Below are 25,659 nucleotides of genomic sequence, written 5' to 3'. Positions count from 1 at the left end.
ATAAGAAATTTTCTAAATTTGTATCAGGAAATTGTGCTCAAACATTTTTAACTTGAGTGACTAATTCATTTAGCTTATAAAAGGTCAAAAATAACTAGACTATCTCATATAATCTACAATGTCCTCTTTAAGTAGTCCAAACAATCTCCTCTTCAAGTTGATTACTTGGCATCTCCTCTACACATCTTGGGCACATGCATTTAAAGCCATAATCTGCAAGGAGTGATTGTCTTTCTTCGTAAGGGAGATCCTCGTCGATATACGAAATAGTAATCTACATAAATAGATCCATACATTAGGGTTTTGACAGCGCACATAAGAAATAGATAGAGATTAGATTGTAAAGACTATTAGAAATAGCATATTAGCGTTTTAACGGTGTACAGCATCATCAGAAATAGCATAACAAAGATGGAAGAATGAAGATTTGAATGTATAGATGATAAAACTTTTGGTATCGTATCTTTTGTAATGCAATACCTCCTCTCCTTCAAGTATCGGGCGCGCTGCAATTATGACAGCTTGGCCATCTTTATCCTGCAATTGAAGTGTTACAATGAAATGGCATTAGTAACATTTTGAAGTTAAAATTTCTCATTATCTTGGCTCAACTGTATCGTGGAGAGATAATATAAAGATCACTTGCACTTGGAGACTGTTCAAATATAAATCTTAGTCAAGCGACTGGTTCAATTAAAGAAAGATCCTATAATCAAGCAAACAAACATGAACTTTTGACCTGGATTCTAAGTTCTGAATGTCCTAATTTTTTAGTGTGCACAAGTCCTGAGTGTCTTTGTGATTATGTGCAGCATACAATCTATCAGTAATACCAGCAGATAGAGACATTGTCTTTTACTATGAAATGAGCATATAAAACTCATGAATATTGCGGCTTCAATTTACCTCTAGAATAATTAGAACTCCAACATACCTCATCTCTTTTGAATGCTTTGGCATTGGGGAGGCAAGAATGATTCATACAGCTTTGTAGAGGGTAGAATGCAGTGCCTGATCGAAGGAAAACAAGATACAAATATTGAAAAAATCTTCACCAAGGCAAAAACTGGAATTCATTCCATCATACCTTGACAACAAACAGAATATTCATCACCTAGAGACTCTAGGAATGGTCGTGTTAGTTTCTCAGCTTCTTCCTGCAAAAGTTTCTCTCTCTTAGTTAGAAGGATTGAGCCCTGATTTATGCAAAAGAAGCACCTGCATTTGTTTACCTTGTCTGGAGAAGGAAGTTCGTCAATGTAGATGAAATAATCCTCAACTGGTGAAGCCACAACTAGATCACTGTATTTCAGAAATTCAGGTCCATTTGCAAAGAAATTCATAAAAGATGCAGACAAAAGCAATATACTGCCAATATGAAATAACTACTAAAGCGGACTATGTATCCTTGAACAAGAAAAGTATCAATTACTGAAACCAAAGTATCTGAAGGTGTTGTTACTCACAGATTATTCAGCTCAAACATGCCAATAATATGCCCATATATCTCAAGCGAAAATACTTAGTCTGGTCAAGGATAGTAAAAACTACAACAAAGAACAATTAAATGAATAGAAACCTACCAAAATTATCAAAAACAGTTAATCAAGAAAAGTATCGACATTAAAAAGGAACCAATCATTTTAACCAACCGGCTTTACAAATTTCCAAGGATACAAGGGGCACATTCATCCTCAAAAATTGATTTCTTGAGAAGTAGTAGAGACTGCAAAAATAGCATAGTTTAGGATTTATTTTAAGAGTTAAAGAGAGCTCCATCTCTACTTGCACATGTATGATGATGATCACAAACAGTCTAGCTCATTGAAACTGCCTGACAGCTAAGAACAAAATACTTGGCAAACAATATAAGCAATCAAATTCTACTGATAATCAGATCAACAGAACTGCCAAAGTAAGTCAATGAGAACCTACCTCCATTTTTTCCACTTTCCAGTACATCATGGAATTTATCTTAGAATCTTGCTAGTACACAAAAAAAAGGATAGGCACCTAATTAACTTTATTATATCATCCAATTAACAAATAATCTGTCCTACAATTGATAGACCTTCAATAACAACAACTCTCTGGCAATGCAAATTTAATTTAGTAGAAAAGGAAGCTCATAAAATTATTATAATAGTATGCTTACAGTATAAGCAAGATCTCTTATTTGCATTCTAAATGATTGTTCATCAGATGCATCAACATCATCTGGCAAAGCAATACAGTCCCACCACCTGCAAGAAAAAGATACTGACATTCAGTATTCAGTATCACAGATATTTCTAGGTTAACATATATCTATACTGTAAATAAACAAAGAACTATCACAGAGATTAAAGGAATGATAAGTCTCCTTGTGACAGCAATAGGTATTTGTACTCCACTAACCTATGCACTCATGACCACACTTTCACTGACACAGCATTCCAAGTTAATCAGCCCCATTGATCATGTACAAAATTTTTAGAATCATTTGTGTCCACACTCAGATTCAACATGCTGAATACTTGTAGACAAATAAGAGTAATATAGGCTAAAACATGCATAGATCATGACATCCAAATCATTTTTTCAACAGATCAATCCACATCAGGTAGCAAGACCTTTGTCCACGGTGGATTGTTGAAGCTTGAGCATCTTGTGGTCAATGTCAATGAAAGCAAGAACAAAGACATGACTAAATGGAAATGTTAGTCGGAAAATTCACATACATGCCCAGTAACTTCCAATACTGAAAGGGGAATCATTTGCTGTTTACCCAAAATGACTAATGATGCAAACAAGATATCAGTTCATATTTATTCTGATAATTGTTCTATTTTAGGTGTCAAAGGTTTGATTTTTTTGTTTAGTAGGAATATCTTAATGGATATGTTTATTTTGGTGGGAGTTCTTTAATTTGGTACAAGTACACTGCATTTATTGTGTTTCCCAACTAATGGTATTTTTTTCTAATTTAGTTGATATTGTTCTGTTCATGCACCACCATCCTCCCCGCTCATCAATCCAACATCATCATCATCCATTGTGCTCCATCACTTCTCACCGCAAAATATCACCCACCGCCTCCCCTCCATCTCTATATAGCAATTCACAAGGAAAACATTCCTTTCCTCTGCCACCAACATACTGCCCACCTCACATTGTCAAAAGCAATTTCAACCTATCTGCTTTCCTCTCACCCAGGCCCATTCAACATCAGATCCCGTGCAAGCTGCTCACCTAACACGTGTTGCAAGCCTAGGTCACACCTGTGCTGCCAACAATCACAACAACTATTGGCTCCTGCATGAGAGCCACACGTTGTCTACACAAGGACCCATCTCTATGACTACAAATATAACTTGCTCTCCTAAACCTAGCATGTACAGCAAACCACTAGTTCTCGCTGGTGTTGCTTGCTATCAGAAGGCAGCCCCATATTTGCCTTTCACAACAGCAGCAAAGAACCAATAGATTCACCTCCTTTGGCAACTCCCCACCACTCGTAATTCACTTACTATTTGCATTTGACACCACCTGACTAGGCAATGCCAACCTCAGATGCAGTCTTATCTTCTAGATTCAGCTGACCAATCTGCTTTCATGAGCAGTTTCACTTGCCTACACGCTACCCTGCATCCACCAACTATGCCTAGGAGGTGTCATCATTGTGACGCTAGCCTTCAGCTCCATCATTGCATGATCCAGGCGGCCAGGCCCAATCTGTTCCACTGGTTCCCAGGTTGCCATCATTGGCATCCTAACCACTTCACAGTCATGACCTCACTTGAAGTTTGCAACCATGGTGAGTCCCAACACCATCCGTAAAGTTGATCAGATTTGAGATTTTACCACCACTTTTACTGCTTAGTCCCTTTGTTAAGAAAATGGAAAAAATGAAAGCAATCTGTTTTACAGTAAGTGGTGGCTACTATAGCAAGAAAAAAAAGGGATTACTGTAGCCCTTGGGAAGAATGAGATCAAATCCAAGATCCAAGAATTTGATCTAGTTCAATGAGCAAATTTAATCCAATATAAGTTTTGTTGGAGAATTGCAAAGACAACACTAAGCATCATTAATGAAACTCAATCTCATGGCAACTTCAAGATTGGAATCAATTCACATAATCCCAGTAAAATCCCATTCTCTCTTGTACTTTTTTTTTACTTATTCAGGGTAAATATAAATTTCTTACATTTAATTTTTCTCACAATTTTTCGTATATCAGCATGAACACATAAAACACAGAATCCATTCATAGTTTCTTATTTGGTTTAATCATCGTACATAAAAAAAATCATATGCATCTTTTAGTTCCACCTTAGTTTGTTTTTAATCATCAGACAGCAGAATTATCATAAGGTACATGATAGATAGGAGACATAGATCTCACTACCTTCTGGAAGGTGAGCTTAGATTTATAAAAATTAGAATGAAATATTCTAATGCTTCTAATAGATATTAATTTTGCATGCACTTCCAAACCAGAAATAACATGCGCATAAATTCACGATTACATTATTTCATGTCTGAAAAACTTCAGTCGCATTCTTGAAAACAACAATCTTTATATGACTAAAGATATTAGGAAACAGGCCTTTGTTTTTTGACGGAAGAATGAATCCTTAAGCATTGCATTTCTTGATTGGTTAATGAAAATATAAATCTACTTTGACTAGAATGAGATGTCCTCTATTAAACGGGTACAATTTGTCAATTTCACAATTGATAGATCCGATAAAAAAATATTGGCAAACCAGACCAATATGGACAAGAATTAATCACATATTGGCATTAAAAGATAAGAAAATTGATGTAAAAAATATGCCCCGCCACATTACATATAAAACAATCTTCCTTGACTAAACCAAATAATATCAACCAAAGTATGTAGTTCACTCACAATCAAAGAACTTATAGTTCACATAAAAGAGTTCAATTCAAAAATCATCCTCATAATTCAACCATAAGAAAGTCCTCAAAACATTTTACAAGAGTTCTCTAACCGCACCTTCGGGATAGAAAAGGGTAGGGAGAAAAAAAAAATCCATAAGGAGAATAATATGAAATATTTTTCATCTGATTATTTCCTTAAAGGGAAGGAAAAGTGATAGGATAACCTAAAAGGCAGTCCGATGTATGAAGCTCCGACTAATGCAGGGTCTCAGAGAAGAATCGAATCACATTGGATCTATTGTATATAGTCTAACCCAAAATTTTATATATTGAAAACATCAAAAAACAAATGGATTCGAAAAATAAAAAAATATCTTTTTGAGATTGAATTTGTACTTTGTTGCAAGCAAAAATGAGTTTCTTGCGTAAATCGAATAATAGCATATAAAGGAGATCTGGGGTGTTACTTGAGGTAGAAAAATAATATATAACTTTATTGAAAGATGAGGTGTAATTATATACAAGACTAGAAACTCATCTTAGAAACTAAACTAATCTTAGGAAATTATCTACAATTAGGAAGTAAATAAAACTAATTAATAGTTAACATAATTAATAAATATATACTGCTACACACACACACACACAACTAATATGGTATCATATATACAACCAATACTCTCCCTCAAATTGGAGTATAGATATTAATCATGTCCAACTTATTACAAAGAAATCAATCCAAATTCCATTTAAAGCTTTTGTGAATATGTCCCCTAGTTGTTCACCAGCCTTCACATATCCTGTAGAAATCAAATTTTATTGAATCTTCTCACAGACAAAATGACGATCAATTTCAATGTGCTTAGTTCACTCATGAAACACATGATTCGATGCAATATGAAGAGCAGCTTTGATTATCACACCATAGTTTTGTTGATACTAAAGCCTTAAGTCCTACTTTAGTCAAGAGTTAATATATCCATATTATCTCACACACAGACTGTATCATAACTCTATATTCTGACTCTGTACTGGATTGTGACACAACATTTTGCTTCTTACTCTTCCATGAGACTAAATTTCCTCAAACAAAAATACAATAACATGAAGTAAATCTTCTATCCATTTTGAAACTCACCCAATCTACATTTGAAAAACATTCAATACAAATGTATCCGTGATTTGCATACATGATACCTCGTCTAGATGTCCCTTTCAAGTAATACAAAATTTACCCTAGCACTGCCCAATGATGCATTGTTGGAGATGACATAAATTGACTAACAGCACTAACCAGATATGCAATATCTAGATGAGTTACAATAAGGTAATTCAATTTCCCAACCAATCTTTGATATCTCTCAGGATGTTCGAATAATCCCCCATCTCCTATGAAGTGCATGTTCTGAATCATTGAAGCAGTACAAGGCTTTGCCATCAATTTTCCTATCTCGATTAATAGGCCAAGGACATATTTTCTCTGAGATAGAAATATATCTTTTTTACTCTTTGTAACTTTAACACCTAAAAAATACTTTAGCACCCCCAAATTCTTCGTGTAAAACTGAGCATGAATAAAAGATTTAAGAGATGAGATTCTCGTAATATCACTTCCGGTATCATCCACATACACAACTAACAGGATGACATCGGCTCCTGATTGCTTATAGAACATAGAATGGTCAGATTTACTTTTCATCATATCAAAATTTTTAACAACCTGACTAAATTTTCTAAACTAAGCACGAGGACTCTGTTTCAAACCATACAAGGACTTCCAAAGACGACAAACTCGCCCTAACTCACCTTGAGCAATAAAACCAGTAGGTCGCACCATATACACTTCTTCCTAAAGATTTCCATGAAAAAAAATATTCTTGATATCAAATTGATGTAAAGGTTAATGATAAGTAGTAGCCATTGAAATAAATAATCGAACAAATGTCAATTTTGCAACGGCCGAAAAATTGTTAGAATAGTCCAGGCCATAGGTCTAAGTAAAGCCCTTTGCGATAAAACGGGCTTTCAATCTAGCAACTGACCCATCCAAACTTTAACTGTAAACACTCATTTGCATTTAATAGTCCGTTTCCCTAAAGGTAAATCAACCAAGTCCCAAGTGTCATTATCATCTAAAACATTCATCTCCTCTATCATTACATCATGCAAACTAGGATGAGATATGTCTTCACAAACAGTTTTAGGAATAGAAATAGAGTCGAGTGAAACAATAAAAAAAACAAGAGGATGACGACAAACTATTATAAGAAATAAAAGAAGTAGGATAGGTATACTGGTGTTTACCTTTGCGTAACGCAATAGGGAGATCATCGCTCAGGATTGGATCAGCTGACGAAGGAGGAGATGCAGGACCTGAATCAAGAGATTGACGCCTAGAGTAGACTTGAATAATAGGAGGTTTGATAGGATCTGATTCGAGACAAGTGCAAAGGATTTGACAGAATATATCAATAAATCATCATCCTCCCCTGACGAGTTGAAATAGATGAAGACTGAAAATAAAATGTATCTTCCATGAAGATAACATCAATTGAAACAAGATATTTGTTTTGAATACTGAGACAATAACACTTATATCCTTTCTAAAGATGAAAGTAACCAAGGAAGACACACTTTAAAAACTTGGGGTCTAATTTAGTGATATGCGGACGAACATCTCGAACAAAACAGGTGCTACCAAATATCCTAGGGTTAACAAGAAACAACAGTTTATTGGAAAAAAATATTTTGAAAGGAGTCTCATTGTGAAGAACAGAGGATGACATGTGGTTAATAAGAAAAGAGACTCATCATTGGTGTTAGCTTTGAAAGGGGGAGTATTAATAGTGTCAAACCCACGAACACATATGGTAACCCATCAGCTAAAGTAAAGGTAGAAGTGTTAACTTTGGACTAAAAAGTAGAAAAGAGACTAGAATTACCTGTCATATGATTTGTGACACCAGAATAAAATGACTCATTTGGAGGATGAGAAACAAGACATGCGTTGTGTTTACCTAAATCAACAATAGCAGTGATAGAGGAATATGAAGACTTGAGTGATTCCTGATATTCTGAGAACTCGACAAATTCATCTGCAGAGATAAGAATTGATTTATTAGAGGCATCATTAGTGGATGTAATATGGGTCAAAGTGTTTTTGTTGATTTTTGTACTGAAGCTTTCTACACTCAAACTTTGTATGACCTGGCTTACGACTGTAGTTGCACACAATACCACTAGAATTCAACGTTTGAGTTTAAAAGTCCTGTGAACCTCCTCCTTTATTTCCACTGTGACTAGTTGATCTTTCAGACACATAATTAATATTGTGACTTACCAAAGCACCACTAAGCGAAATGGGTGCAGTACTTTCTGTACAGAGAACGCGACTAAATATATCTTGTAAAGATGAAACCTCATAACTAGATAGAACTTGTGACTTAGCAGTATAGTCGTCAATTTGGATTGGGCCCGTTGAGTTGATCCGCCCCGCCAAGCAATTTAGGTAGGTTGGGTTGAAATTTTATCAACTCATTTTAAGATGGGTTCAGATGGGTTGACACACCTAGGCCCACGACCTACGTGGGTTGGCCCACGGCGGGCTTGAGTTGACTTGCAAGTTGAGAAAGTTTATTAATTTATTTTAAATTTTAAAATTAAAATAGAAAACTTAATAAATTAGTGGGCTTGATCTGTCTGAATTACAATTCAAGCTTAAAAATTTCAATCCAAACTTAAAATTTTTAATATTTTTAATATTTTTTTATTTTTTGACAGGCCCGTGAGTTGGACCGCCTAACCCACAACCCGCCTTAGGTTGGGTTGGAGATTTTTCAACTTGCCAAGTTGGTGGTTCAGCCCATCCCGCCCCGCCATATGATGAATTTTTAATGGGTTGGCTCGCTCCGCCATAGGTTGGCCCGTTTGACAGCTCTACTTAAAGGGCAGCCCGGTGCACGAAGCTCCCGCCATGCGGGGTCCGGGGAAAGGATCCATTGTACGCAGCCTTACCTTGCCTTTGGCAAGAGGCTGTTTCCAGGATTTGAACCCGTGACCTCTAGGTCACATGGAAGCAACCTTACCGTTGACAGCTCTACTTAGCAGACTCAAAATCAAAAGATAAGCCAACGAGGAAGCTCATGATAACCACCTGTTCTCGTTTTCTACACGATAAAAGGCTTTGCAAAGCTCATATATGCGGGAGAGATTCCCTTTTCCGAAGTACAAAAATTTCAAATAATCCATTAGTTCTTTAACAAATTTACAATGATTGATCAAATCAATTAGCTCACTATCAATACAATTCCGAACCTGAAGGAATAAGCAAGCATTCTCTCTAAGTCATATCTGCTTTAAATCATCTTTAAGATGATCATCAGTCAAATGATCATCTTTATCAATACTCCGTATATAAAGACGAACAATCTTACTTCAATCCAAATAGTTCGAACCATTCAGCTTATGGTCTATGATTTTAGACATCATAGACACCACATTCATTATAATAGAAGACTTATTCTCAACTATAAGATTTTATCTCAAAGGAAGTCAAATAAGAAAAGAATCCGAAGGAAGATCAAGACGTAGCAGTGAAAAGCCCTAAACTAGGTGTCACGATAGGGCTTCAAATTAGAATTTATAGATTTTATCGAAAACCCGCGATAAATACCGAAAAAGGAAGTATAGGGGCCTCGAGTCGTGTTTTTCCAAGGACTAGTAGAAACGGTTTAAATCGAGCTTGGGTGTGTCGTATTTTTGGGTTTTCAATGAAAATGGAGTTTTGGGGATTTTTGGAATGAAATGCAAATTAAAATTCAAGGTGTAAATGAGAAATGCATTAGAGCAAGAAAGAAAACCTAAGTATTAATCTAACCTAAGAATGCAATTCAAATGGATTTTGGAATGAAATGCAAATGATAATATAAATTAAATCAAGGAATTGAGTTAATGAAAACCAAATGCAATGTAGATCAAGTTATTTCCTAATCAAGCCTAACAACAACTCCAAAACCTGGAAGAAATCCTTTACTAAATCCTAATCCTAAATTTAATCTGAATGAGTGTCTCTATCTCTCTAAAGGATGCAAGCAATATGAAGCAAATTCAATTCAATTCATTGACACTCTATGGCTAAATGTTAAAATGCAACCACACCGTCAAAGCAACCCAAATTTAATCAGATGAATCAAATAACAAGTGGCACGGTACAGTGTGGCACAATCAGGTTATCAGACTGAGAATTTCAGTAACCCATTCGAAGGCTTACAACCAAGCTACTGAGGCTTTAAAACAAAACAAATCAAAACAAAACTGAAGCAATCCGATTGGCACGCAGCAGTGTTTTCAGAGTTTGAAATTCAGGTTGCAAGCTTAATCAGAGAATTGCAGCTAACAACAACCAAACAATCAACTACCAAACCACATTCACACGTTTGCTAAAGGTCTAAATGAAGAACAACTCAGAAATTGAACTTTCAGAAACAAATCAGAAACGAAATTTCAGAAACGAAGAACAGCAGTATCAGTAATGCAGTAATGCAGTAATGCAGTAACATCCATCCTCCTCTTCTCCTTCAAATCCCCCTCAGCTGGTCGTCAATCAGCTTTGAACCCAATTAGAAGCTTCAAACTTGTCGTCGGGTGGTTTGGCCGCTTCCAGCACCAAGAGTTTGCCCGGAAAAACCCTCTCCGGCCAAAAACCGAACTGTGCAGCGCGTTTACAGGTTGCAAAACCGGATTTCTCGTCTTCCTCTTGCTCCGATCGGATTGATAAGGATATAGGGAGGCTCCACGATCCTAGGAGAACCCCTCAAAGGAATCGCGGCGCCTTCTCGTGCTGTGGATGGCCGGAGCGCGAGAAATCAGAGAATTCGGCCGGCGGTGAAACCCTCCCCGTCGGACCAATTCCGGCTGCCGAAGTATACCCAAAGGACCGGCTTTAGCTTCTTCGGAGGTCAAGGAATGCAATGGAGGAGATTCGGGTGGACGGGAGCTCGCCGTTTGCTACGTCGCCGAACAGAACAGGCTCCGCGCGAAGACGATGAACAGTGACGGCGAGTCACTGTTCATCGATTAAATCCCAGTTTATATAGTTCTGATTAATTGATCGATCTGGACCGTCCATTTCTGATCTGACGGTCTGGGCTTGATCTAGGCTTTAGGGCTGCTTAGGGCTTCCAAAAAATTCTGAGATTTTGATCGGGCTCGATCCAGATCATGTCCTTCATGTTGGCTTGATCAATTTGACAAATTTGACTTGATTTGACCCGGTTGAGCTCGAGTCGGATCCGATTTAGCCCTAGAATCAATTTAAAATCCAATTAATGCCAAAAATCACCATTAAATCACAAAAATTATACCAAACCTCAAATTATGCAATATGGGACAAATATGGTTAAATCGATTCCAATAAATGATCATTTTCATGTAAAAGCCCAAGAATACGATTTAAAATTAATAAAATCCCAATTCATCAAGCAGCTGATGGGCGGCGAGATGAGCGTGGGGCCGTGAGCTCGTCGGGTTGGTGCGCACACAAACAAGTGGAAAACAAGAGAGTAGCAACGGCGAGGATAGAACCCTAATTTCAAATCTCTAATGCTCTAATACCATGTTACTTGAGGTAGAAAAAGAATATATAACTTTATTAAAAGATGAGGTATATTTATATACAAGACTAGAAATCCATCTTAGGAAACTAAACTCATCTTAGGAAATTATCTACAATTAAGAAGTTAATAAAACTAATTAATAGCTAACATAATTAACAAATATATACTGCTATATATATATACTACCATATATATATATATATATATATATATATATATATATATATATATATATATATATATATATATATATATATAGCTAATATGGTATCATATATACAACTAATATGGTATCATATATACAGCTAATATGGGGAAATATTCTCACTACCTTTTTCTTTCATCCCTTATTTCCACATGATAAACTAGAGAAAAAGTGCCACTAGGAAAATCTTTGTCATCTTATTTCCTTACTAGTTTTCTTCCCACGTAGGAAACACGCCCATAAAGAGAAAATTGAACTGCACAAACAAGAACTAAGAATGCAAGACATCAATTTTAAAGTTTGCAAATCAATTAAATCTAATTGAGTAATAATTATTAGATACTGATTGTTGCATTCATAAATTTAAATTTTCTTATGGCATCTACTTTTGAAGCATTTATATACTACATATATAATTTATTTAGTCATATTTTGGGAAATTTTAACTATGATATTTGTTCATTTGACTTTCCAGCTTATTTATTTACACACTACCTTAATTTACAAATTGAAGAATATGCTCATTTGTTTGGTGAAATTTGAGTAGACCAAAACACAAAAGGAAGAATAAGGTGGACCAATTTTGGAAAGGAGGCCCAAAGAAAAAAGGCATTCAAGAAATTTTTGAGCAGAGATTATTCCTATACTTGAAAATGACAATTTAACAAAAGACATCGACAACTCATCCGAGGAAAGTTCTTCTTAACAGAGGAAATGATGTGACTACAAAATCAATTTCGTCTGCGAGTTTTTAATTTGTAATCAGTTTTGGTAATTTGTTTATTTTAGGTGTCGAAGGTTTGGTAGTAGTTCAATGTGTATCTTTCGAGTATCTTTTAGTTTGGCACGAGTTCTTTGATTTGGAATGCGTACATTAGGGTTCAATCAACATGAGACTAAAAATGTAGTGTCTCATTGTATTATGAAACTACTACACTTTTCAATCTCTATGTGAATTTGTTTTCGTAGTGTGAGATAGTTATCTTTTTCTCATTGATTTCCTCCCAGACTTCTGATTTCAGTGCTGCACCAACTAATTTTGCCACAGTCTACCAAGCAATAAATTTCCTAACACTCGTATGCAACTGATAATGAAAGCTTCTGACTTAGAAGAATCTAGACTAACAACTTGAAGCTTTCAAATTACATGGTATTATATACAAGATCGAAAGTGCCAACAAATGGCAACTTCATATTAACCAAACAAAAACATTTAACATGTAGTGGTGATGGGAAAATCAAGACAGGAAATTTATACGTTCTGAACCATCAATTGACCATTCATAATAAGTTTTGCACATGAATTGCTCTTATGTTGGTTTGAATTGCTGAAGACCTCACATTTGTCAATGGCTTATGAACAGATTGCCTCATTTTTAATTAGGTAAATGATACATAAAAAAGATTCTTTGCTCCAACAAGTTAATGCATAAAAGATAAGTAGAACTAGTTAAATCACCTTTTCTTGAAGCCCATTGAAACTGGCTTCCAAGCTTCGAATAACAAAGGGAAGTCAATTCCCACTAGTTTAGTGCACTTTTCATTCTTTTTTAAACATAGCTTTTTTAGTTTCTTGAATCTCAGAATCACGTATGAGATCACCTGACAAGATAAGCCATATCAAGTTTGCTAAAAATGAACAAATAAACATATCATTTCTGATTTGAAACCACCATATCAAGGCCTATATTAGATTGCCATGAATGTTGTAAAAGCTAGTTATCATATATGGTTCAGTTTCCTGAATCTCAGAATCACGTATGACTTTGAGATCACCTGACAAGATAATCCATCTTTGTTTGCTCAAAATACCTATATTAGATTGCCATGAAGGATGCAGAAAACTAGTTAACATATATTGTTCAATAACATATTAGAACAAAATACAAAATGGTAAGTATGAAATATGCATCTTAGAAGGTAGATGCCTCAGATTCTCCCATGGAAAATAAACTAATAACATATAAACAGTGCATGCCATTTCATAGATAACAATGAACCATCTTATGTCTGATCAACTAGAAATACAAGGCATTCAATGTCTTCATTTGAACAACACCTCTGATTCTTAAGAGGATTTCACTTCCAAACAAACAAAGAAGAAAACAGAGCGTTAAGGAATGCTGAGGCATTTAAAGCATAAATCCTTACAAAGAATTTTCACAACACCCGAGCTAAATTAATTAAAGTTCAAGGTATGGTAGAGGAGACATAAGAAAACTTTAGTCAACTTAATCTATATAAGAATGCCAATAGAGAGATAAGATCCATGCACCTGACTGAAAATGGTCAAGAATAGTACTGCTTAATGATAATGCTCGTTGTAAGACATGCATATATTTTCCAGCATGAGGAATTTTTCACAGCTTCACATAGTCATGTTGTTTGTTAGTAGCCAAGTTATGTCAGGTTAAGTAACATTCATCGCCCATCAAACATTCCTTAAACTATTTCGTTCCTATTACCCCTTATAAATCTGGAATTAGTTTCCAGTTAAAAATAGTACGACCATTTACCTTGAAATCAGGGTATTCCATGTCCATAATGTTGAGGAAAGGATGATACCAAGTGGCCAGGCTTGATCGCCTTTATTTTGATTATTTTGATGTGTTTAACAAAAGATAAAGTTAGCTTTTAGCTGTGTTCCTGATGTATAGATCAGGTATAAAGGGACGGGCATAGTGGACATCCAACTCGCAAAACAATTTGACTCAACAAGGTCGAATTAGGTTTGGTTTGTGCTTGATGGCTCAAAAGCTTGGTACAAAGTGAACTCAGAGACAAGAGAAGAAGCATGATATGAAACAAGTTCGAAGAACTTAGTTCATTCAGGGTACCAAAGTCTTGGTGAAGTGGACTCTAGAACAAGAATCATTGAGTAGTTGTTGGTTAAATATCTCGAAAGCTCAATATGAGATGAACTCGGAGGTAATAAAGACGACATGGAGCAAGTTCACAAAGCTTGTTGCATCTAAGGTATTGAAGGCTTGAAAAGATGAACTCTAGGGTGACCTGTAATAAGGTGAACTTGGAAGCAAGGAGAAGGATGACAAACTTGGTGCATTGAGGTACTGACAAGGTGGACTCTAGGGTGACCTGCAACAATGTAAAATTGGAGACAAGGAGAAGGATGATATGGAGCAAGCTCGAGAAACTTAGTGCTTTTGATGGATCGAAGGCCTAACAAGGTTAAAAACTTAAAAGGCATGAGAGCAATCTTAAGAGATTATGTGAGCAATATGTTTGTTGGTTTGATATGTCAAAAAGGTCAAGGTTGACAGTTGACTAGATATTTGACATTGGATAAAATCCAAACGGCTTAAGGTCAACTAGACATTTGACAACGGAGAAGTCAAACAAATAGTTGGCAGTGGTGAAAGTTCAATAAGTATTGACAGTGGTGAAAGTCCAAAGGTGTTAGCAATGGTGGAAATCCAACAAGTGTTGGCACGTGTAAAAGGCCAATAGAGAAATTGGTAAAGGAACAAGTTTAACATGTGTTGACAAAGTCCAAACACATAAAAGAGGACTGTATGTGTAGCAAGTGACAAAATTCTTGACTCGGGTTGATTGAATGCAAAGCAAAGTTAAAGTTCCAGAGGAATAACCTCTATGCAAGTGGAAGTCTTGAAAAGTCAAAGTTGACGTAAGGCTAAGTAAAAAAGAAGTCTTAATAGGTCGAGGTTGACCAGAGACTAAGCAATGGATGAAGTCCAAGAGGCACTAGCAATCCTGGTAAGTCGAGGTTGACTTGTATTAGGTAGACAAGAAAATCCCAAAGACATGGAGAATCTTAGCACAATAAGCTTTCAACCTTAAAGTGGATGGAATTAAAGTATTCAATTGATTGATGATCGAGTCAACTAGGCAATAAAATCAGGTTTCTTTGCCAACGGACAGAATGTTGCTTTTCGAGAATTAGTCAATTGATTAGTGGAGTGGAGTGAACTGATGCATAACCAGTCGACTAATAAGGGATATGGGTCGACTAATGCAACACGTGGAAAGCAAGAAAAGTCATCGATCAAAAAGTTACACAACAACGATCAACAAAGGACATTTTAAGCAATCCAAAAGTAAATTTCCAAGTCAACTGATCAGCGGATTCCAGAAAACAACAACCAGACTATAAAAAGAGGAAAGGTTTGGGATTTTAGCAAGGGCTTAGCGACAGCTTGTAGTTCTTGAGTGAATGCAGTAGTATTCCAAAGCCATCTTGAGCAATCTAGTGCAAAAGAAAGCAAGCCGCAACAAGAGGAAGAAAAATTTCACTATGCACACGTTTGTTTGTTCTTGTTATTTGTTTAACAAATTGTATTCTTTTGTTGTCATTATTGTAAGCTCAGATTTGTAAGAGGTTTCTCTCCTCTGAAAGATATCTGAGGAGAAAATTATAGTGGAATTCCAAGGGGCAATCCACTTGAAGGATCATAGGCCGTGCACTAGGAGCTAGGGCTGCCTACCCAAGTTTACTCTTTGTTCTTGTTGTTTTCTTTACATATTTCAGTCAGTTTTTCTAAAAGCAAGACCAAGCGCAAATGACGCTATTTATCACCCCCCCCCCCCCAGCCTCTCCAACGTCTAACAATTCCATCCTTATAATAGCGAACCAAAATTCTAATGCCATCAACCAGTTCACATACAAGCATGTTAATTATGGCCATGCTCTAGCTTAAACATCTTCTAAAAGGTGCAATTGCTGCTGACACCTAGCTTCTTTGAGAGAAGAGGCATTGCTACATTATTTTTAGGTCATGCGTAATGTGTAGCACATCACTAAGTGACTAATGCAAGCAGGCATGTTTATATTAATCTAGAGACTGTCCATAAATCACTGTGGAATAAAAGAAATGACCCATAGTAAAATCTTCAAATAGAAAATTTACCCATATAATGTACCTGTATTACAATACTAATTACTAAAGAAACTATCCAATGAAAACAACCCATTTTAAAAATTAAGTAAAAGAAATGATCCATAGTAAAATCTTCAAAGAGAAAATTTACCCATATAATGTACCTGTATTACAATATTAATTACTAAAGAAACTATCGAATGAAAACAACCCATTTTAAAAATTAACACTCTAAAGAGCATTAGTTAGTTGCCACTTGAAGTTGGAACCCAGAACCTGATGGCCATTCTAGCTATCCTACAATGTGATGGTGCCAACAGGGACACAGAATGAATCAAAATTGAGTAGGAGGTCAAAGCCACTAATTAAACAAATTTTTAGTCAGGTGAATAAAATGAAGCAACATGAAAGTAAAGCCCATGAGAAATTGATAATTTTGTCAGAACTTCATATGACATTTAAAAGTCTGCTAATTAAAGATTAGACAAATGGAGAATAAACTAATATGATACCTTTGCAGCAAGAATGAAAATGTCATTTGTACCTAATAAAGAGAATAAGGCTAAATCAGAATAAGAGAAAGTAACTGTATCGTAAGATCAACAAGAAGAAAATAATATTAAATGACACTAACAGATGCAAAGGTCTCACCAATTTTAACCACAATGCGTGCAGGAGGGCTAGATTGACTAGACTGATCTCATGACACGAACCCATGTTAAATTAGATTAGATAGCCACTTATCCCAAAAAGCTTGAATGGTTATTCAAAAGGCTTTGCTCAAACTTTTATCCTATTAACAACATATACTAAACTAGTAAAGGGTGCTTGCAATGAGAGTTAAATGTAAACTGGATTGCCAGTGCATACATCTCCTCTCAAGAGTGACTAGTAACAGAATTGAAAAGGGGAAAATCAACATAATGTCAGTTTCAATATATGTTCAAATAAACAAAGAAACTAGCTAATATCCATCTTAATATGATGAGGCAACAAGCAATGAATTTTCATGTAGTTAACTTCAAGGTTCAAAAGTTTCACATATAGCAAACAAAGAAAATTTCTGTATTGTGATGTATTCTGTCAGTGACAAATTAGAGAAAAAAAGGAGATGAAGAAAAGAAAAGAACACGGCTATATACCTAAGTTCGAACTCTATGTTCCATCTAAAATGGTATAGTTTTGATATTGTGTTGTATAAACACAAATTACAAAAACAATAATAATACAAATAACATTTTAATTCATCTTAACACGTATTGTAGCATGTTGAGTGGTGTCAAATGTCCGCATGACGTGACAGTGATTGAACAATACATGTTCATAATTTATTGAATTTTGATAATTTATCATGACAATATGTTTAAACTGTATTACACGACATATGTGCTGCATAAACTTACTGTTTGCATGTTCTATGAACTTGAGCATTGCATCCCTTTGTGATGGTTCTTTGTTCATCCCAGTGCAGAGTATAGAATGAATGGATTCCCAATCTGAATCTGCACATGATTTGCTAAAAGAAAGCAAGCCGTTGTAAGAAGGGTTAGAATATAATCTGATTTAGCAAAGCAAGATAGTAAATAAGTAAAAATGGATACAGGAATGCCTTAAGCATATTAACATGAACCTTTAACAGTCATTTTACCCTATCAGTTATTCATCATCATACTTGAATGGATGACTGAAAAATTCTGATGATTACATTACTTGCTTTGTCTGAAATTTTCATCAATTAACCAAAATGTTTCAGTGACATGGAAAATACACAATTGTATTTCTAACCTGCAATAGTGCTCTTCTTTGCAGCCTCCAGGACAATCAACAACTGAAGGTAAAGAAAATATACTTGAGAAAGGCAAAGATAGGTTGCCCCTGACAAGTGATTCTAGCACTTCTCCAGATTTGTAATTTTCCTTCAAATTTTGGGAAGTACTTGTACTTGTATTGGAATCTGTTCCCACACCGTGTGATGCCATTGTGCAAACTTTTTCATTATCATCAGTTAAGCCCGAATCTTGAAGAATGAGTTTCCTACCAATTTGAAGTTCCACGGAACCAATAAATCGAAAGCAATGACTACATACAAGGCAATCAAGCTGCAAATGACAAAAATAACAATTAAGTAATATGGACATATAAAAGAATGTGATAATGAGTAAAACCTTATTTGTAGTATGTTGAGCTGCCACAAGTACAGGATCCTTTAGAACAAGTTCTCCTTCTTCAAATTCTTTGACAGCAAAAACAGCTGCAACTCAAAAACACTAATACATCAGACTCCTTCATAAGATTGAAATGGTCGGGAAAATGCCATGGGAGTCAATAGCTATGATAGAAATGGTCAGAAAATCAGGACAAAAAAAATTAAGGATTATTGTCATTTATCTTAATTATGATAGGATTTCAGAGTCAAAACCAAGACTTAAAATGATTAATTCTGCTCAAGAAAAAATAAAGATATTTTCCAAAATATAGAACATGCCATCCTAGGAAAAAAAAAAGAGAGGGTAGCTGCTCCATGATATGAAATTGACTTTTCCAAAATGTCCCTCACAATTTTAAAGTTGTCATTGTACCCCCCAAACTTTAAAACTCTTGTTGCAATGTCTCCTCCATTAAGTCACATGACAATTATATCCAAAGTTTAAAATTTTGTGTCATGTCAGAATTTATGTCCCTAACTGGAAGTATACAGTTGTATCATACCAATATTTATTTAATTAAATAATTAATAACAATATGATTAATTTTACTTAGTATATGTTATATCTTTTAACTAAATTTTTCTTATAATTAAATGTTTATTTAATAATTGATTAGATTGAACAAATTATGTTTTGATTTTTACTTTAGCTACTTTAAATTGCATACTTCTTTCCTTTTATAATGATTCAAACTTATAATATATTCCCTCCTTTGGTCCCCTGTAATTTGGGGCATATTTTGCTTTTGAATTCTACAACATCAGAAATTTTCAAATTTAAAGACAAGAGAGGTTTTTATTGTAAAGAATGCAATTTTATTTAAAATGAATGTATATTTTATAAGTTTATGTAATTGTATTTGAAACTTATTTATAAGCATTTGATAAGAAATTTGAACATTAAATATCATTTGTTCTTATATTCTGTTTGATAAAACGAGATAACTTAAAATTATCATTTGGTTTTAATTTGGTTTTATTTCTTTTACGTAACTACAATTATCAGAATTAACAAATAAAGATATAAGATTTTTTAAATTTTGAGATTTAAAATATTATATTTTAGGCTTAAATTAGATTTTAAATTTTGTAATTAAATTTATTTAATTTTATAAACATAAAATTTTTATAAAGAATGAAATTCAATTGGAATTTGACTCAATCAAATTTGAAAATTTTACATTCAAGATTTTTTTTTTATAAATCAGCTTGGAATTTGAAAAAAAAAATTAACTTCAAATTGATCTAGATAGTTTTACAAAAAAATAATCAGATCCATTCAGAGCACATCTAATTCAATTACAATTATAATATATCTTCAATAATATTCCAATGACATGAATTAAAAATTATGAAATTAAAATAATTAATTATTTTCTTAACTTGAATAAATTTTTATTTAATCAAGATGTCACGGTGAACTCTAGTTATTTCTTAAAGAAATTTAATCAAAATTTATATTTAATCTGCCTCCCTTTCTCCCTTCTCTCCTTTGTTTTTGGCAAAACCAAATTTGATGGTGTGTTGATCAGTTCCACAATGGCAAATTCCATCTATACCAACTGGCATGGCTCAATACCTCAAACCATGATTATATCATAACCTTTGTCCCAAACTAGGTACTATAAAGCAATTCTAAACCATCTACTACCCCAACACAATCACAAGCGTGACTAAGATGTCAACAATAAAATATTATTAAAATATAACTACATGTAATTTACAATCATAAATTCTTAATTGTATATTATGATATTGCAAGAACAAATACTAAAAATAGTTAAATGCATAACAACAAAATAATTATTTTTCTTATTATAACTAATAGAACAAAAATTACAATAAAACATTCTCAATGATGAAGCCACATTGCAAGTAAACACATAGCAAATTTATGATTAGAGTCATCACACTACAATATCTAACAATGAAAAAGATGACCAGTGTTATAATGTTAAGTTCGCAATAAAATAAGTTGATTAATGAATAGTGATAAGCAACAATCATCCTTTTAAGAGGAGAAAATACTTCAATTCCTCCTCACTTTCTTCTCAAAATTAATATCCTCTTCTTCAAGATCTTCACCCACAGATGACTGACTAGCCTAGAGTTTCTCCTTGTTTGAGAAACTTTATTAACACCTGAGGCAGCTACAACTATTTCCATCGCTAGAGGCACATATGTAGATTTTTTGCTAAAAAAATATTTTGATGAAAGATATCCACCCACAAGTTTATTTGCAAATCAATCAATTGTGTATTATGTCATATGTAGTGCACAAAATTGTTAGCTCTATTAGCAATTAAATAAGGAGTGGGCATCTTGACAAGGATTTCAAAGTGTGAGCGGAAGGTGGGTGATAAATGACAATTTTGAATGTGTGTGTTGTGGTGGTGGTTGGGGGGAGTTGGGAACTAATTACATGTTGGAAATCTCAAGTGCAAATAAGAGTTTTAAGGTTGAAACAACCCCCCAGTTTAATTGGGAACATGGATGGAACAAATTTAGAAACTTATAAATTACATGAAATCAACCATTGTTAGCCTTCTTGTTTTGGTTTGAAATACTCTCTAATCGAATCCTAAATAGGACCCAATGATGTATATGCACAGACAGCGGCGAATGAGTTCAAGTCTGAAAGGTGCCTGATTGCCAAAGGGAATCATACCCTTTGACAATCTAAAACTATTAGTTTCATCAAGATGCCTCTTACCCTTGTTTCACCCATCTAAAACTAGAACAGGTACTGTCGTAATCAAGAGCTACGAAGGCACATCTGAGCAAGAATTTCTCCAACATCACAAGTACTGTAGCTAGATGAATCTGGCTTGACTGAATCGGTTTGGGATCTGGGCATGGCTCAATTTGTTCTGGTTAAAGATTAAGATATAAGAGCTGCAGAATATCTGGTATAGATAGTACCCAATTTCATTTGTCAAAAAACAGTGAAGGTCTACCATCATGTCAATAAATAAGCTACAAGAGCTGTAAATAACAGGTATAGATGGTCTCATCTACCATTTGTCAAAAAAACAGTGAAAGGTACATCAAGAAGCTCTTAGCAATGGTCATTCTGTATTGTGATATGTTGATTTGAAACCCAAATTTAAATGAAAATAAGTGGGGACAAAGTTTATATAGATTACATTAGTTGTGAAGCCTTTCTACATCATGTTATAGAGATAAAAGGGGGCTTGAAAAATTGAAAATGCAAAATTTATTGGATACTCCCCTAAAGGTCAGGGAAGAAATTGAAAGACCAAGTAGATAATGGACAAAATGAAATTTCCCAAGTACTGATGCATCCCAGAGTTATTCCACTGAATGAAGTACCATGTACCAGCCAATGATATTACCAATACAAATTCCAATAAGTAATGTCGATAAGATGGATATATATTACATGAGCAAACTTTACATGTTTAAAACAAATTGCAGAACTAAATCATCAACATTTAGACAGCTCCCACTAGCATGTGTAGGAACACGGTTAATAAGAATGTTGCACATACAAATTGGGCAATCATACCTTTGCCACTATCATTGTTGAAGTTAATCTTCAGGTCAGGGCATTTTCTTATTGCAATAAGCTCATCATAGTAATCCTGAAACAGCATAAAGGTGGCTTACAAGCTGAAATATAAATTTGCTCCAGATATTCAAAAGTTGATAAAATAGCAAAGAATAAAAAATGGTAGCCCAATGCACAAAGCTTCCACCAATGAGGGGTCCCGGGAAAGGATTTATTGTACGCAACTTTACTCTACTTTACAAAAAATTATTTTCAAGACTCAAACCCGAGACCTCCAGGTCATACAGCAACAACTTTACCGTTGCACCAAGGCTCTCCTTCATAAAATAGCAAAGAATATAAGATATAATTATTTTGCTCACCATAAAAGAAAAAAATATATTATCCATAACTACCACCCAAATTATCATCATATTATCTACACCATATGATTTTTTATGTTTAATAACTAGCTAAAATTATTAAACTTTAACATTTTTTTAAGAAAAATCTATTTAAAACTTTTACTTCAAATTGATAGCTAAACTTTTACACTTGCTAAGATTGTTAAGAGGGGTATTGGTGTAGTGGGTTTAGTTGTACGTTGGATTTTTTTATCAAGGGTTTATACAATGAGTCGCACGCGCGCACGCGCGGACACACACAATTATCCCTTTACAACATTAAATAATTAAATAGTATGATATTTACTTTTCCCAAATTCTACATTGTATAATAGCTGCCTCTTGGGGTCTAGGGTTTTGGAAAGAAGTATTCCACTTGCTTGGGCACTTGGGGAAGTCCACCTTCGGCCTACACTCTCATCCTTTGATAATTTCTCTCCTGCCCTATCTCTATTGTTATCTTCTCCATGAACCAAGTAATGGCAAGTCTGCCTATGCAAACTCTTGTTCAATGGAAAGCCTAGTCTTAGCAACTTTCCACTTTGCCATCTTCACTGCGTCAATGGTTTGCCTAGATGAATTGAACATCACCATCGACCTCTTCTTGGCATGCATCTTTGACATCTTGAAAAATATGGCCCACCATTGCGTCAACGGTCACAACCATCTACAAAGTGATGGAAGCTTCACATTTGGAGCTTATAGTGAGCATCACAAGAATTATTAACCTTCCCACCACTTGCTTGCTCAACACATTCCACATCTAGTGCCATATTTCAGTTGTAGTGTTAGTGAATCCTCCAACTACCATAGTTCTTATGCAATAGTTTTCAAGGATGATCACGTTATTTGTATGCAAATTTGCCATTGAATGCAGAACTATTGCTGGCAAATCGCCATCTTTGATGCCAATAGTTGGAAAAGACTCTCTAACACCTTTACCGTAGCATTCTCCGGCTTTATTGCTAGCAGTATCGTGGGTTCTATCATCGCAATTGTATGTCCTCTGTTGGCATCTCACGATCACAAGTATCACTGACATAGAACTAAGAACTCTATTGCATAATCCTCGAATCTTCTTGCTCCCCTTCATAAAAGACCAACAGTACTCTTCGACTTCTTTACCATCATATTTGTTTTCCTTCTTCCTGATGTCTAAATTTTGTGTGTATAACCTTTTTCTTCCTCCTTTTCTCCTCATGATTTCTCACTTGCAGGTGCATATGACAATAAGTAAAAGAAAATGTCTTATTCTTATTTTGCTAGATTTAGAAAATTGTGTTATCCATGTTTAGTAGAGATTTGAATAGATAAAATGGGTATGGGTTCAATTTGCGGGGATGACAGACAGAATGTGCTGCCTCTTGGGGGCCTACTACATACTTAATTTACCTACCTGTATCTTGTTGTGGGGTCGGCAATACTGGGCCACTTGAAGTGAAATCACCTTTTGCTTCCTTGAATAGATAAAAGGTCTTGTTCTCATTTTGTTATGTAAAGGCTCAAGTTGTGCTACCTAGCTTTCCTCTAAGACCCTCAAGTGATATCCTATTCCTTCAACCTATTGCATGTTGTTGCTTGCACCTCTTTAAGGAGAAGCCCATTTGCTTAGATTTTTCATCATCCAAGTTTCATTCTCTTTTATAGATGTGTTAGCTGATCTAAGTTAGAGGGATCATCGCATGTATACTCCATTAACTATTGTAGGAGCTTTGTTAATCCAAGGTTCAAGGAATCATTGGATGTTTGCTACATTCCCAAGTTTTGTTTGACTACGCTCAAATAATTATATTTTCATTTCATTGTATTCAAGTCTTCATCCGTTTCCTGTTCTTCTAATAAGTTGGCATAAATAGTATCTATTGTCATCTCAAACAAGAGATATAAGGTTTGAAGTAGTGGGTTCAACCCCGCAATGTATTTTAGGTCTAGGATCTTTATATCGAACCATATATATACATATAATTATCCTTTTATAACATGAAGCAATATGATATTTCCTTTCCTCAAAATTGACAAAGATATTTCAATTTATTCAATTTATCTTATATATTTTTAACTGGTTTGACTCTTTTTTAGGATCAAATAATATGTTATCGTAGAATAATACTTCATTTTGTTCTCTCTTATGTTTTCTTGATCCAAATAAGTCATTAATGAATAACAATGTTTTAATTTTTCTCAGAGAAATATTTTGAACATTATCCAGCCCAAAGAATCAAAGATTAATAAAATTTAAGAAGTTATGTATGTTAAATTCGGATAAAAATTGAATTGGTTTGGAGAGTTTAGGAATCAATTGGAAGTAGGTGAAGCTTTTGGATTGATTTAAGGAAACATATCAAGCAATCAGGTGTGCAGCATCAAATAAACGAGAATTTAGCAAAAGAGGCGTATTTAAATTTGTTCCCTACTTCCAAACCCCAATTACAACCACAAGCTGGCATCAGAAACTCATACGTCACTAAGCAGCCGCTTTTTTCCTCCTTTCCTCGTTATCCATTGCAAGCATTACACGTTGAACTAGACCATTAGGATTCTCCATCAAAATTGAGATTGTGAACGAAGTTGCAGATTTACAGGCACAAAGAAATCCTGTACGCTAAGAAGTAAGAACTACAGGGTAACCAAAACATGATAGAATAACGAAACAACAGGCGAACTACGTAACAATCCAGTTTCCTATGAAAAAGAAAATGCATCCATCCAAGCTATCTAATGGTTCGTAAAAATCTAATTTTGAAGCAATCAACTTTACTTTTCAGGAGAAAGCGAACGAAGAATAAGGCTTCTCTGCGGCTACAACTATCCGATTTAAAGAGAGAGAAACCCAACCTTGACGGATTCAGCGGACGGCGGTGAAAGAAGAGCGGCGATTAGAGTGGAAAACTCAATGTCTAAAGGACACGGGCTCCTGCTGCCGCCTTCCATCGAGCAGAAGGAGCGGAGAAGACGGTAGGCTTACCAAGGGTTTT

The 25,659-nt window shown here is 34.8% G+C and overlaps 1 protein-coding gene across 1 annotated transcript; it reads right to left on the bottom strand.

Moving 5' to 3' along the window:
• LOC141815905 (histone-lysine N-methyltransferase ATXR2) lies at positions 1–25,659 on the bottom strand. The gene is made up of 15 exons (XM_074703771.1): positions 25,520–25,659; positions 22,299–22,374; positions 18,729–18,814; positions 18,349–18,662; positions 17,967–18,079; positions 17,076–17,107; positions 13,167–13,309; positions 2,156–2,243; positions 1,678–1,726; positions 1,467–1,521; positions 1,233–1,302; positions 1,088–1,157; positions 935–1,011; positions 481–537; positions 1–274 (listed from the first exon to the last, which is right to left on the bottom strand). Exons 1-15 carry the CDS (start codon positions 25,613–25,615, stop codon positions 128–130), a joined length of 1,473 nt encoding a protein of 490 aa, XP_074559872.1. The 5' UTR covers positions 25,616–25,659; the 3' UTR covers positions 1–127.

This window comes from Curcuma longa, unplaced genomic scaffold (genome assembly GCF_044706935.1).
Source record: "Curcuma longa cultivar G26 ecotype Majalengka, Jawa Barat unplaced genomic scaffold, ITB_CL_G26_1.1 contig_11979, whole genome shotgun sequence".
Taxonomy (NCBI): Eukaryota; Viridiplantae; Streptophyta; class Magnoliopsida; order Zingiberales; family Zingiberaceae; genus Curcuma; species Curcuma longa.
This window is presented reverse-complemented; position numbering and strand designations above follow the sequence as displayed.